Here is a 16,077-nt window from a genome sequence, read left to right as displayed (position 1 = left end):
GAATCCAGGAAACGACGAGGTCACTCTGTTGGCTCGAAGGACCAAATAAATGTAAGGAGTAAATATTTAAACAAGACATTCTTCAGGCGAAATAAAGACACTCAAGACAGTTTAGATGGTAACAACGTGCGCACGCTGGGTGAGCGCTGCTGTCTCAGGCTCACAACCAGCGTATGTGGCAGTTCTTTATTTATAGCGTTTCAGAGTGTGTGTGTGTGTGTGTGTGAAGTTTATGATCTCAGAGTGTGTGTGTGTGATTCTGAAGAATGGGCCCCTCTTTGTATTTGGGAGTGTAGATAAGAACATCCTGCTCTCCCCTTCCTGGGAGTGAAACGGCTCGTAGAGAACCAGGTGCAGAGGAAATATACTGGGTGAATCATATCTGAGAACACTATGCTTTTGTCTTTCATTTAAGCTTCACTTCAGCGAAACAGTAAAACCATAAAATACGATTAAATGGAAAGAATAAATGGGTAAACAACTATTAACACTAAAATTAAAGATAAACTTTCAATAACGTACAAATGGCAGTGGGAATAATACTTGAAACATTTGAAAATCTCTTAACACAAACAAAAACTGTTGTCAGCCGCCACCCTTATATCGCCTTTGGGCTGTTGGAGCCTTGACCTGACTCTTAAAAAATAATTGGAAAAAGCACTATGCTGCTGAAAAATGAAAAATAGATATTTGCAAAATTCTGCCTAAATATGTATTTTACCTGGTTAATGCGTGCGGCGGGGCGTGGTTTGCGGCGCCGCTGCAGGGGAGGCGGACGCACCTGAGCAACACCCGCAATCACGCCTCGCTGCCTTTACGTCTGCGCTATCTGTGCTGTTGTGTTGTTGCAGCCGGCTGTATGCGTACAGCAACCGTGTGTGAAAAGTGCTCAATAAAGAGATGCTCAAAAGCATGCTCATGGAAACATCGTCGGGTCTGCCGTGATTTGTTTACAGTGGGACTTCAGCTCCTGAACCTCTGCGCACAGAGTCCGCAAATCGGGGCTATACGAAGTCAGTTTACGCAGGACTGTAAGCTGTCATCTGTCAGGCGTGAACGGTGTTTGTCTGTGTGACTCTTACTTTGAGCGATGAAAAAATAATAGAATATAATTTTATTTTTATATTTCAATATCACAATAATCTTCCAATTTAGAACTACGAGTTAAAAAGAACTAACATAAATGAAATACACTTCAGCTAAATTCTTCTAATTTATTTGCCCAAACCACGCGGAGCCGCAGTATAAGGACTAAAGAGCCGCATGCGGCTCCGGAGCCGCAGGTTGCCGACCCCTAGACTAGCAGGTGTAGAAGGCCCTGCTGGCCCATATCTATTGGACTCATCACCGCTAATAAACCCACTAAATGGACGGATAAAAGCTCTGGTTACATTTGGATATGGGCCACAGCTCTGCACAGTGGCTGCCAAATGGTCCTCTTCTATTGTGACATTCAGCACAGCAGAGAGGAAGTAGTGCATTATGATGCAAAGGCAAATAAGAAAAGTGTGTAAATTAATGGATTCAACTCATGTTTCACTTTACATTTTGATAGCATGACTGCTCTTCCCTTCCATCGAGTACATTTTTCCATTTCTAGAGTCCCTAGAAGCTAGAAACACAAAACAAGACACTACTGTTATTATTAAATAGTTTCCATTTGTGTCTTAGTTTATTTGTGATTTAAATTTTCACCTTTCATCTTTATGCTTAGTTTGTTCTGGTTACTTTGAATTTTGTAGCTTCGAGCTTATTTCTCAGACTATCTCCTTTTGTAATTTGTGACTAAAAATAGTTCAGTGAGTTTATTTTCCTCCATTCAGATGATTTTCCTGTGTCCTGTGTTCTAGAATTGATACCTAGACTTGACACAGAGGTGAAAGAATTCAAATGATTAAAGTTGTGCTATTATTAAAAAGGTAAGAATATTAAGTTATGATCCAAGAGGATGTGAAACAACGTCTTAGGTTATGTACTTATTGATTATCAATAATTAACAATGAATATTTTTATTTTACAACCATGCAAACATGACTGATTAACCTGCATGGGGAAAAACTGAATATCAATGTATTAACAACCAAGAGTGCAATAAGTGATCAGTAAAAGAGGCCCACACAAAAGGTTTTAAGGCTGTAAGATAGCTGTATGTCACAGAACAGTGAACTTCATTTTGAGCTTACTCATAATCAAATAGCATTTCATATCTTTGTTCACTAAGGCAGGAAAACAGCCTCAAGGTTTTGTGCTGAGTGAATGAGACATTGTGGATTAGTTTCTGTCAACATGGTTGGTTACTGTTGTCACTTATGGAAGTGGAGGACAGTCCAAAAACAATATGTACAAGACAAAAAAATGAAAAGAAATTGTTATATCAAGTCAGCCAATATCACATTAACTGAACAACTGATGTTTCATGCTTTTTTATACTGCTTTTATAAAAGGTTTGAGACAGACCCTAATGAGCTACTGAAGCAAATAAATAACTGTCACTGAGCTTTGCATATATATCATTGAAAAAGGCAAAGAGTTTGTGAAACAGAACAATTTGGACTGTGAATATAGTTGCTGTGCACGAGCAAACATTCAAAAGCCCAACTTAGTAATAATTCTATGAATACATAACTTCTGTTTGCACTGCAGTGTCATTTCCTGCAGTATGTGGATGACAAAGGCTACAGTAACACTTTTCTTTTTAATAGGATGAGACATTCAACTTTTGCATGAAGACCGTCCCAACCAGTGGCATTTTATTGATAAAACTGGGCTGTGTGATTGGTGGATCTATTCTCACCAACACAGTGAGAAGAAGTTTAAAAAGTGTCCCAGCACAGCATTCACTGCAAGCTGAATGACAGCAATGGCTCACCTGAAGTTCCTCCCACTCCTCCTGTGGGTTGGTGAGTGAACTACTGCACTCGTTTCTTCTGCTTTTATTTTTAAACTTGGTGTATTTGAACCATACCTAAGGTTATGACATATCTATGTTTATAAAGACTTGTTTAACTTGGCTTGATTAAGTCGTGCTTTTTTGTTCTCATTCTTTGTCTCTCCATTACATTAATTTTTGTAAATTTTTCAGAATGTCTCACAGTGTGAATTTTGCCTCATTTTTCTAGCCATGTTGCTGGTTACAACCATAATAACTGGCTCCTGGCTAAGACAATATGTTGTTCAGGTGGTAAGCCAACACTTTGTAAGTATATTCCTCTTCTCTCAGGTTTCACGGTGTGCACAGAGGTGGATTTGCACAAGAGAATCTTTCACGATCATAGGTGTAAGGAAAATGATCGTCTGTATCACGTAGAAATAACTCAGACCGATAGAAGCGATTACTATCATCTATGTGGCGGCTCTCTGATCCACAGCGAGTGGGTTCTAACTGCAGCTCACTGTTGGAAAGATGAACCTGGATGGTGAGAAATGACTGTTTCACTTAAAAAAAAACAGTCCAGAGACAAAACTCATTACTGGTATTTTGTTCTTTTACCATTTCCATGTTTAGGACTATGTCTGCATATGTAGGAATTCATCCCGGTCCAGGAAGAATTGCGAGAATTATTGATCACAAGATCTTTCAGGACCAAACAGGAAAACATGACATCATGCTTCTGAAAATCGACCCACCAGAGAATAATATTAAGCCTGTTGTCTTACCTAAATGTACACGTCGTAAAAAGTGAGTTTTGAGTAACCTTTTAAGTGTAAAGTTTGAATTCTGGAAGTCCATAATATGTTGACATAACATATATTTTTCTTGTTTAGTTGGTTGGTTTTTTAAACATCCAGGAAGAGCAAAAAATGTAGCAACATCTGTAGTCTATGAAAAAAATGACATCATGCTTCTGAAGTTACAAACCCCCATTAGTGACTGCAAAGCTTCTTTATTAACAATAATGTAACTGAGACTTGAATATTGAGGTAAGGGTTCTGGTTTGGATTTTAGGTACCCGCTTAGGAGGTACATCCATGATCTATCATATCATAACTGACAATAAAACATGAGCATTAGGAAATGGAAGGAAATGTAATGTTTTAATAAATGTTTGAATCTGCAAAGATTAGCTGACTTAAAGTGGACTGGAAATACTCAGCCTGCAGACATGGACATGGAATTTATTTTATTTTTTTTAATTTGTAGGCTGGATGTCATTCAGATTGCAGGCCATGGTGGTTATATGGTTGATGTAAACTACAACAAACGTGAGAACAGCATTGTTTTGATTATTTCACAATTTTTTAGTTTATATTATACTTTGATTTTGTCTTGTGTGCCTGTTATAGTTACTTTTTCATTTTATTTGAAAACTGTGATGACATAAAGTATTTATTTCATTTTATGTTGGATATACTGTCAATTTCCCTCCTTTTTAAACACTGCTTAGCTTCTTTTAAAGAACACATTTTGTTCCAGAAATGAGGCAAAGCATGTTTCTTTCAATGTCTGATTTCCTTGCATGAAACACTTTTGTTTTTTACATTTTTTCTCTAGTCCTGGTTATCTGCCTCATCTCCAGTGTGCAAAAATGCATGTTGTTGAGTGTGAGCCTAACCTCCATCCATGTAAGTCAACATTATTATGGCCAAACGGAAACACGATGTGTCACAAAGAACCTCGAGTGGACACATGTCCGGTGAGTTGCCATGCTGCCAACATTTTATCTGTATCATTATCAGCTGTTTTAGAACAAACATATAATTTGTTTTCTCTCTCAGGGTGATTCTGGTGGTGGAGTGATAGCCAAAAACAACAAGATTCATGGTGTGTATGTTGGTGGTGAAAAATGTGCCTGTACCGGACCAGCTATTTCTCTGAAGGTCTGCTCTTACATTGGTTGGATAAATCAAGTCATTAATGGAATGGAAATGGAAAATAATCAAATGAAAATAACATCCAAAATAAACAGTCCGCTCTGGAAGAAACTTCTTCTGTGTGAATTGTTTCTACATGTGTCACGTTGATCATTCAGTTGTTCAGAAACTGTGATGTTTGCATGAAAGTTGTTGGGTCATTTTTGCCAGATGATATTAAGTACAATTACTACAGTATAGTATTTAAGTACAAATGTGAGGAATTTGTACTTTGCATTGGTCTTTCCATCACATTTGTGGCTTCTTCTCCACTGCCTCTCAGTGGGAATTGGTACATTTAACTTCACCACAAATATCTGACATCTTTAGTTACTTGTTATTTTACAGATGAAGATTTGTGCTCATGAAACACATGAAGTATAATTTTGTTTCTGTAGTTATTTCATCAGTTATTTGACTTGCATGAATTTAGCAACTATTATTATATATTGAATCTTTAAAAGTACTTACAGTTGATATTATTTTCTGTAAATTGTTCAAAATCATAAATGTGTGAGAAGCACTCAATCAGGGGCGACTCCAGGATCAAACCTTTAGGGCTCAGCTCAGTCTTAATGTCATGCTTATGGTGCCTTGTAATTAATATTAATGTCATATGCTGTTTGCAAATGTAGCCAACCCTTTTCACATTTGCAAACCTCACTTCAGTTGGATACACATTTTAGTGTTACCTTCAAAAGAAATCTAATTTTTGGATGACCTACAGCAGTGTCTAAGAATAACAGATTTTAATATAATACATCATCTTTACGGTGGTCACTTTAGTTTAAAACCTGATGCAATGGCACAGTCATGCTGACCAGTAAATTTCAAAACCAGTTTATGAAAAAGCAGATCAGAGGAGAAACCTGCACGGCATTGTTTCAGTCTCTTAACCACATAGAGGACAGTCCATCAAATCATCAAGTATTTAAAGTACCATTATACAGTACAGACAGTTAAAAATCACCCTGCGACTCCACATACCTGGACAAGAAGCCAACAACTAATAGAGCTGATTTTAAATGACAGCTTTTGAATTCATACAAACCCAAACACTTTGTTGTGCAGACTCAGCACAGAGAATCGTGTTCACCGATTCAGAGAGTGGAGAACAGATTTGTAGTCTGTCACATCAGTATAGTGGCATTCATCCTGTTCAAGGTTACAGTGATGTGAATGTTGCTAAATGCTATTATTCACATTAATAGCAGAGTGCTACTGAAAATCACACAACGCATCCATTTAATGCATGTAGATTTTGTGAAAAATCCACCTGATCTCTGTTAGTTCCAGTCTCTCTGTCCTCGCTTCCTCTTTGTACTGACAATCACACACAAACATTTTATATTCAACTAAAAAAAAATAACAAAAAATATTCTTGTAACAGTTATTTTAAGAGCAGTTTCGGCTCTTCGTTTGATAAGAGCATAGCACACTGCTTAGTTATGAGCGATCATCATAGATGAATGTGGGCAAAGTGGAAGTGACATATATGTAGCCAGGTGGAAGGTCTTTGTTATCGGACATGTCCCTGACTTTGACTTCATGTCCACTCTTACCTGTTTCTTATATGTGCTGTGTTCCTCCATCTTTCTCCCTTTCTCTCCCTCTCTGTCGTCCCCTCTCAGTCTTTGTGCAGTCACCCAAAGGTTAATTATAAGTGTATATCAGAGTTTACAACCGAATAAAAGGCATAAACTGGTCCATATCAATTTGCTGCTGCTAATGAGGGCGTTGCTAGGCTCTTGAAGCATACAGGGCTTACCCCAGCCCTGAAATCTTTTGAATTTTCACTCAATAACAGCACCTTTTAAAGTTATTTACTTTTATTTATTTAAGCGTATAGTAAAATTAATATAAAGTGGTAAATGTTATGCACTACCTAAAGTTTGAAGTCACAGAATGATACTATTTAGTGCAGTTTTTAATCATTACCAGTCTTCATCTTAGAGCTTGTGCTCTTATTTCTCCTTTTAAACTGTGTGGATGTTCACCTCTTCTTCATCCTTCCTGTTCCTTTCACCAAACAGCTCACTCTTGTTCACCTCTGATCTCACTTCCTGTTCTGGTTATAAGAAGGATGCAGTCAGCATGTGTCAAAGACACTCCCTCCAAATATATGATTTTTGATATGATGATTAGATATTTAACATTTATTTATCAACTTATTTTATGCACTAATCCAATCCATTATTAAACAATATCATACTGTAGAAAAGCAAATAATAATACACTAAACAGTTTTATGCCATAAGAGCTAAATGGTCACTTCACTGTATTTGTTTCCCACAAACTACTATAGCTAGGATCTTCAAGTTTCCACTATATTTCATTAATCTGCAGCGACTATAGATCATATAAGTATATTGACCTCTATCGTTTTCTTTATGACTTGGCCTGAATACACACACATACACATCTTTGAATAGCACAACAAATGAGGTAATTTTCCATGTGTTTTAATTAGGTTTTAGTGGTTTATGTGTTTTATGTATGTGTGTGTATTTTGGTCTTCAGCGTGAATTTATACAAACTGTAATTATTTCAGATGGAAGATCCATTATTTAATGTTGCTTTATCTTGACACTATGGAGAATAAAGCCTTACATGAGTGTTGCTATTTTTAATTGTGGAGTGGAAGACCTCCTGTACTTGTTGTTTAGACTGTGATCTGAATGCCAAGTTTAACCAAATTGAAAGCAAAGGTTATAGCTGGGATATTCCACACATTTGAAAGACTCATTGTGTAACTCAGATGTTTATGAGCTTTGATCACTCTTGTCCAGCATAATAATTATCATGTAATTGCAAGAAGACTTAATGAAACTGAAACAATGCACCCTAACACAGGCATTTGAACTGTACGCTAATGAGTACATGAAGTGTACCTCTGCCTCTATAGCTGAAAGAGTTTGCCTCTATAATTTCTGGATCTACTGATTTGTTTCTGATGTATCTCTTCTTTTATTTAGCCTGTATTATGAACAGAAAGATGATGAAATCCTCTTTATTTGAGAAAGTGTCCTTAAACTAGCTTTCTTCCTTCTTACTGAGTTTCCAAGCTACCTCTTTGTTAAGTGAATAAACTATTTGAACAAGAAGATATCATGGCATTTATTATGATACAGTGTGTGTGTGTGTGTGTGTGTGTGTGTGTGTGTGTGTGTGTGTGTGTGTGTGTGTGTGTGTGTGCGCTCACTGAGTTGACCTGGTACATCAAGTTTGGATTTCCCCAGTTGTTGGTAAAAATAAAAGATTTGAACTCAAAAGAGTTTGAGTTCATGCACACTGGAGAAAAAACATCTAAATTCTCTTTATCACAATCATTTGTATAAAAACATGGCTATTTTACTGATCTATGTTTATTATTAAAGAGGAAGGAAAGAAGAAGAGGAAGCCTGAGCCCAGGTTCTGTCCATTTTCATAACAAGTGACAGCACAGACATCTGAGCTTTTTCGTCATAAAGATTGTGATGTGAAGCATCAGCAGGTAAAGTGTCGTTAAAGTGTCACTTCAATAATGCTGCTGGGAGAAAGAAGTGCTGACACGTACTAGTTTTGAATAGAAGGCTTAAAACACAAACACTCTAATATTGGGTGTTGCTTTTACGCTTAAAGAATATAATAAGTTCTAAGACAATTCATTTGACTTCTCACTGTCCAAGTTGCGTTGTGGTATTTACTTTATCATGAATGTATGCTACTTTGTTCTAGCGACTGTAAACTTTTTTTGTATTCATGAAATAAACTAGACTTTCACAGTCTGCATCTTCCACAGTTTTCATGCTTTTGTTCACTCCAAATTTGACACAAACCCACAGACAACCAGAGTTAACTAACTATGTGGAGCAACACAGACACTGTAATAGCTGATTTTCTAATAAACACAATCAGGTTAACATTAAGGTTTAACACTGAAGGAGATTTGTTCCATAGTCACAGTTATACTTGTATTTCCTTTACTTACATCCAACACTACTATGTTCTATTTCAATCCAGCTGCTGGCAGTTTATCCATTGTTGTTTTGGACAAATAAGCTTAAAGCTAAACCTTCATGTTTCTGATGGGAATTTTGTTAAACCATTGCTCAACTTATGTCTGCATGAGAGCAGATAATTATGATGTACTTGTAAAAAGACTTGATAAGCAGGTCACAGCTGAATCAAGGGTAATAAAAATAAGACCACGCGGTCTCAGCGTGACTACACATGCAGTGGGTTATTGCACACATTTGAAACACTCATTGTGTAACTCAGGATGGACCCCTTATAAAGGAGACAGAGAGGTTCTGTTGTTCAGTCAAGTAAAACCTGGTGAAAGCGTAATTCTAAGACTCTGGTCGTTGCTTAAGTGTATAGATAAAAATTCTTTCATACATTCTTTTCTTACTAAATTAGTATAATCGCCAAATCGATCATTTCATATTTATCTCCTGAAACAATCTACATTCACTTTTTTATCCCTAGAAATGTGTTTCCAGAGTCCAGGTTTAGTGACTTCCTGTCCACCATCACATTAGCTGAGTAGCTGTCAAATATGAGGGGAGCAGAGAAGATCAGACACCAGTCAGCAGGTCAGAGGCCATCTCTCATTTCACAAATCAATCACTTGATTTATAAATGGAACAAACACACCATCAGACCAGGTAATGACCCATTATGAGACAACAGCCATCTGAGAGGAGATGTTCTGTATCACAAAACATGGGAATCAAACAAACTCTAGGCATTCTGAAATATATAAAGCTCAACAAAAAAACACAACCATATCAGATCCTGATGTAAGTCATTTTGTTGCTGTTTTTAAAAGTCATTTAAAAAGAGGTCTAGAAAAAGTGTCCAGTAAGAGATTCTACTATTTATGCAGCACTGCCCCCGTGTGGCCACAAAGACACTCAACAGCTTCATTTCTCAGCCTGTTGCCTTCTTTTTCCTTCATGATGTAAACAGTGAATGAACCGAAAGAAGTCAATCCATAAACTGTTAAACTGATAAAACAGTCCTGATGATTATGTAACAAGTTGTAGTTGACTAGAGGTCGTTTTGGTATACAATTTAAAGGCCATTTTCTTTTATAAATACACCATACACTTTGTTCTCCACCATTTCTTTTCCTCAAGTCCTTAATGGACAGTGGAGGAACACTACATCTAGCTTCTGTTTAACATTTATCCAGGCGCCCCCACACTGTACCTCTACAGAAACCAAGGGAGAGAGACGGACACACAAAGAGGGAGATGGAGAAATTTAACACAAACTTTTATTTCCACTTGAATCTTGATCTCAAATAGAAAAAGTTTTATCACAAATAATTACAAGAGCACAAATAAAAACCAAAGACAATGAAATAAAAAGGCAAGGCCCTGGGACTGAACACAGCACACCTTTAAAACAACATGATGACCAATGTTTGACCTTTCACCTCTAGCATAGTTTTCTCTGGATTTCAATCTGGCCACCCCTGAAATGACATTTATCAGTGTATGTACAGCATCCATTTTTGGCTTAGACAGTCTGACACAGACCGTCTCCATGGCAACCTCCGAGACTCTTTTCCTAAAAAAAAAAGTCTCTATATGACCACCAACAAACCTGTTACACCATATTTTTTTCACCAGCTCACCTTTGCTGAAGATGCTTTCTCATACAAATCTAAACATCTTTTGAGAAAGTCCACATCACTCTGATCTGTACTGAAAACAGAAAAACAAGGACAACACCAGCAGAGGCCTCCAAGATAAACCTGGCAACATAAATCTAGATAACTTTGCTTATTTATCTCTTAAAACATTTAACAAGATTACATTTCTAACAAATATACCAATATAAATATATATTCCAGAAACAGGACATTCCAGTTAGATCCTCTCCGAACTGGGCAGCTCAGCCCATCATCCACTTTTACAAAACAGAAAGCCGCCTGATACAACAGCCCCAAAAGTGACAAAAATCCACCTCCAAAAAGCAAAACTTCTCATAATGGAAAAACAAAAAGATCGTCAATCCTATCAAACACTTTCTCTTAATCTAAAGAATTATTCCAACATCAAACTGTACAATTTACAAATAACTACCAAGTCTCTCATGAGAAACACTCTTGTTCACATTAGAGCTGTGTGGTACACAGTACGACTGATCTCTGTGAGTGATTCATTTCACAAAGTGTTTCAGCCTGGTGGCCAGTACTTTTGAAGGAAGTTAGTAATCTGTGCATAACAGAGTCATGGGTCTCCAGGTCTACGCAGAGACAAATCTCTGTTTTTAAGGAGAAGAGAGAGCCCCACATGATGACTCGATGCCAGTAACAGTCCTTTACAGAAGTCTGCAGGCAGCCCACCCTGTGCAGGAGCCAGCTGACCAGCAGCAGCACAATCTCCTCCAAAGAAAAGTTAGCATCCAGGACAGCTCTGTCCTCAGAGCTCAGCTGAGGAAGCCCCTGCAGCAGCTTCTCCACGCAAGCTTTATTACTTTACTCCATCCCTAACATGGTGGTGTAAAAGTCCACGGCATACTGACCTGCTCTGCATCCAGGAAAAACCACTAACACCACATAAACTACACTAACAACACCATACACAATTACACTAAATCATCAGCCTCACAACACACCACACATAAAAAAACACAACTTTCAGCCAGACAAACCACACAGTCCACCAAACCTCCATCATTCACCAGAGAGAGGGAGAGATATAAAAGAGAGAGTTTAGTGGACGTGTGTTTGTGTGTGTGATTCACACAATTTATGAATATAATCTCCAATAAAGGTTATGTAGCTGATGAAAAGTGGGTTAGATTAAATGTTTACATTTCTTGTGCATGAAGTAAACTATAATATTTATATGTAAATTCCACACCTACACCTGTGCGCCCTCACACTGCAGCACATTTTACTCCCCGGTTGCAGAAACCGTTCTATATTTTGTCACAGCTGCAAAGAAGCTCCACTCAAAGAAACTCAAAGACGATGGAGAGGAAGAGATTTCAGAACATGAGGCCTTTTGCCAGACAGCAGACAGGAAGGTGGGAGAGAGTGAGGCGGTATGGCACACAGGAAATGGTCGAGGCCAGACTCAAACCCAAGCTCCTGCAGTGGGAACTCTGTGTCCCCACTCAGCCAGGTGAGATATAGCAGAACCATCAATTCAGAGTCTGACAGTAAGGGTGAAGACGAGCCTGACTGTTGGTCTGCTCCAAAACAAGCCCATAAGCAAGCTTTGAAATATTATGTTACAAAATTGTGAAACTGGACATGAAATTTGATTTGAAAATGAAATTCATCCTGATCAGGAGCTGTTATGATCTAAATGGTGTTCTAGATCCAGTAAGCAAAAAGGAAGAGCTGCAATATGTGTGCTTTTTCATTAGTGAATAAATAATAAAAAGCTATAGTGCAGACTACAGCGCCATCCAGTTGGTGTTCGCTCTCTCTGCGGTAGAGTATCACTTCCTGTTCCAACACATAGTGGTGTTTTTGTGTAGCTTATCTGCGTAGCAGTTTAACTAAAAACGTAGAGATAACTTCTTATTTCATAGTGTAATCTTCCTACTAGAACAACACATGGCCAAAGGGAACTGACTATTTTGCAATGGACGCTTTGTGTTTACATCTTTTTGTAGAATCTGTTTACACATTCAAATAAAGAGAGAACTTTGTTTGTTTTTTGTTTCTTTTAACTTCTTCGTAGTCTGAGTATACGTAAACTCGGGCCACATGCTTCAGAATCCTTCCACAAGCTTTCTGCAATAGTTTGCTGGAATCTCGGCCCACTCCTCTTGACAGAACTGGTGTAACTGCCTCAGGTTTGTAGGTCTTCTTGCTCACACTCGCTTTTTCCGTCCCACCCACAATTTTTCTATCAGGACTTTGTGATGGCCACTCCAAAACTTTGATTTACTATCCTTAAGCCACTTTGTAACTAATTTGGAGGTATGCTTGGGTCATTGTCCATTTGGAAGACCCATTTGCGCCCAAGCTTCAGCTTCCTGGTTGATGTCTTCAGATACTCCACATAAATTTCTTTTCTCATGATGCCATCTATTCTGTGAGGTGCACCAGTCCCTTCTGCAACAGAACGGCCCCACAACATGAAGCTGCCACCCCCATACTTCACAGCTGGGATGTGTTCTGAGGCTTCAAAGCGTCCTCCTTTTCCTCCAATATATTGTTTTCATTATAGCAACATTTTGTTTCATCAGACACAGGACATGTCTCCAGAGATTAAGAGGAACCTTTTAGCTCATGATGTACAGGACTCATTTACAGTGGATAGTGACACTGTGTTACCAGTTTCAGCCAGCATCTTTATAAGGTCTCCTCCCTGAGCGGTATGATGGTTGTACATTCCATAGTTTTTATACTTCCCACATAGCAGACAGACCTGGCCCGGATCTGGTGTCAAGCTGGCACTGCTGGCTGACTTCTGGCATGGTAAATGACATGTATCCAGATGTGGGCCAGGCCTGGTGTAGATGGCACTGTCTATGTGATGGCATGCCACATCTGGCCCGATTGTGGTTTGGTTTATGTGGCCCAGGCTCAAAGAAAACAGGTCTGGCCCGGATCCGGCATCAAGCTGGCACTTCTGACTGACTGGTGTCGTGGCAGGTTGTATATCAACCAGATGGGGCCAGGTCTGGCAATGATGGCACTATTTGTGTTCCTATTTTCTTATTTCAGTTAGAAACTCAAATGCTATGTTGCAATACTATACTGCTATGGTAGCCAACTTTTCAAATGCAGGTTTGACAAGTTTGAGAGTGTGCACTTTATCCAAACCTAGTGAGAGTTTACTCATGTTTACCACCGGGTGGCTGTAGCTCAGGAGGTAGAGCAGCTCACCGGTTGATCGAAAGGTTAGCGGTTTGATCCCTGCTCCTCCAGTCTGCATGAGAGAGGTCAAGGTGTATGAATGTAGTTAGGATGCACTCAGTTAGGTAAAAGTGTGTGAATGTGGCATGTATAATGCACTTTGGTAATCGGGACAGTAGAAAAGCGCTGTATAAGATTAGTCTGTTTTGTCATGTTACTTCTGCAATATTATGTTCCGCACATGTTGTTATTACAAGGCTCGATTAAGGTACTGTCAGAGATTTATTCTAAAGACACGTCTTCAGCTAAGAGTCTAAGAGTAGAAACACACACACAGACGCTGTGTTTTTCACTTGTATACAAGGGCGTCACAGAACGCTCACACCAGAGTGGGGCCCTGTGATGCCGCTCTGTTCTTGCACTTGTCTTTATTTATATACAAAAGTAATACAACAGTGAATACGTCTATTCATAGGCAGAGGAAGTTAGTGCGTAGGGAGTGAAGATAAGAGTGATTTAGGTGTATGCATGTGTGTGTGGGATACAGAAAGACGCGGCCTCTCTTCTTGTTAGGAGCGTCAGATAAGAGTGTCCAGCTCTCCTCTTCCTGGCAGGAGTGAAATAATAACAGCTTATTCAGCTGTGAGAAAGAATTTATAAAACAGTCCCGTAGTGGACAACAGTCTAAGTCATCAAAAGGTCATCATGCAGTATTCTATCATATGCAAACTTATATCATTAAAAGCTTATACTGACTACCAATACAACTCTCCATGACAGGTACACATTAGGCTGACATCTGAGGCCAGAGCTGAAACTGTTCTGGGCCAGCACAGGGCCAGCAGTGTGTCTGCAACTGGCCCACGGCTGCACACAATGTGCTTATACATACCCACATACCGCAAAGAATGACGGCCCTTTGGTGACCCAGAGGTAATCCACACATAGGCCAGCACAGGACCACCAGTAAGTCTGCAACTGGCCTTGTGCTGGCTATGAGAAGCTTAAACTTAGTTTCAGAATAATTAAATCTGAAATTTGTTTTATTGTAAGGTTATTAAAGTTTCAATTGTGTGACAAATAAATATAAACTTTATTCTGAAAATATTTAAATATTATTAATAACACCAGCTACATATTGGATAATGTGTGTTTGTTCAGCAGAACAGTGTCCAGTATGTTGGCTGATATACTTTATTTACATGATATACTTTGTTTATATCCAATCATGTCAGCTGTGTTTGTGAGCCAAGATGGCGCCGGTGTGCATGGCTCACGTCCACGGCTGTCAGATCCACTTTATCTCTTTTTTTTACTGGAAAGCACTTTCGTCAACCATGTTGCTTTAAAGTGCTCTGTAAATAAAGTTGGATTGGATTTTAAAATAAGTTGAGCTGATTGTAACGTATTACAAGGAGTGTTTTTAGTTATTATTTTTTAATAAACATACAGTGTTTATATTACATGCTGTACTAGAATAAGCTCAGGACATAAAAGGTCATGTGATTTAGTTACATTCAACTTGTATGCAGTAAAATTAAAAATAAGTTACCACAAGTTGTTTTTTAATTTGTAAATATTGATAAAATGTTAAAGTACTGGTTGTGTTTGACCTCATCACCAGGATGAGTTGGAAATACTTCAGTTTCCCTCAGTGGCCTTTTGCTGGTTGGATGCCACTACAGTCTGTAAACTGTAGAGGTAATTTTGTGAGCTCATTGGATGAACAGTTTCTGAAATACTCAGACCCATCTGGCACCAACAACCACGCGTTCTCTTTCCCCCATTCTGATACTTGGTTTGACTTTCAGCAGGTCATCATGAACATGTCTGTATGCTTAAATTTAATTTGCTGACGTCTGATTGGTTCACTAGATATTTGTGTTTAACGAGCAGGTGAACAGGTGTACCTGGCAAAGTGGGTGTAACCCTCAGTGTTACTGACATGTTCCACACTGACACACAAAAATACTCTGTGCCCCACACTGTTTTTTTAAGCATGTCTAATCACTGTAGACATTACATGTACCTTCTGAAGGAGAGGTCAAAGGTCAGTTACCTTTTATAGGTTCCTTGTTAAGACATATACACAGCACAGTTGTAAGGATCAAAGTTGTAGGTTCTAAGACTTTTGTCAATTTTCCTCCCATAAAATAAAGTTGACCTTGAAGACCACAAGTTTTAATGGATTGTTAACATGACCCCATCTACAGCCCTACAACATTTTAACAGGAGTTATTTAAGACTTTCAATCTCTGTTGACGAAAAATTAACGACCCGTCTCTGCACAGTTACCAGCTGTCAGCTACCTAAAAAAGGATCCTGATGTTATTTGTCTCTCAGAAACAGTTCATAACTTCTCTTCAACTCATCCATGTTACCTAAAAGGTAACCTGTTTCTCCACCACCTG

The 16,077-nt window shown here is 38.5% G+C and overlaps 1 protein-coding gene and 1 long non-coding RNA gene across 2 annotated transcripts; both read left to right on the top strand.

Moving 5' to 3' along the window:
• Positions 1 to 2,721: 2,721 nt before the first annotated feature.
• LOC109201025 (cationic trypsin-like) lies at positions 2,722 to 4,420 on the top strand. The gene is made up of 5 exons (XM_019356585.2): positions 2,722 to 2,900; positions 3,221 to 3,416; positions 3,506 to 3,679; positions 4,142 to 4,203; positions 4,398 to 4,420. Exons 1-5 carry the CDS (start codon positions 2,852 to 2,854, stop codon positions 4,418 to 4,420), a joined length of 504 nt encoding a protein of 167 aa, XP_019212130.1. The 5' UTR covers positions 2,722 to 2,851.
• Positions 4,421 to 4,501: 81 nt separating this feature from the next.
• LOC112845620 (uncharacterized) lies at positions 4,502 to 4,923 on the top strand. Its single transcript, XR_003218479.1, has 2 exons — positions 4,502 to 4,634; positions 4,717 to 4,923. It is a non-coding gene; the product is annotated as an uncharacterized LOC112845620 (long non-coding RNA).
• The last annotated feature ends 11,154 nt before the right edge of the window (positions 4,924 to 16,077 follow it).

The sequence above is a fragment of the Oreochromis niloticus genome, unplaced genomic scaffold (genome assembly GCF_001858045.2).
Source record: "Oreochromis niloticus isolate F11D_XX unplaced genomic scaffold, O_niloticus_UMD_NMBU tig00008133_pilon, whole genome shotgun sequence".
NCBI lineage: Eukaryota > Metazoa > Chordata > Actinopteri > Cichliformes > Cichlidae > Oreochromis > Oreochromis niloticus.
Note: the sequence above shows the minus strand (reverse complement) of the source record. Positions and strands in the feature narration are given on the sequence as shown.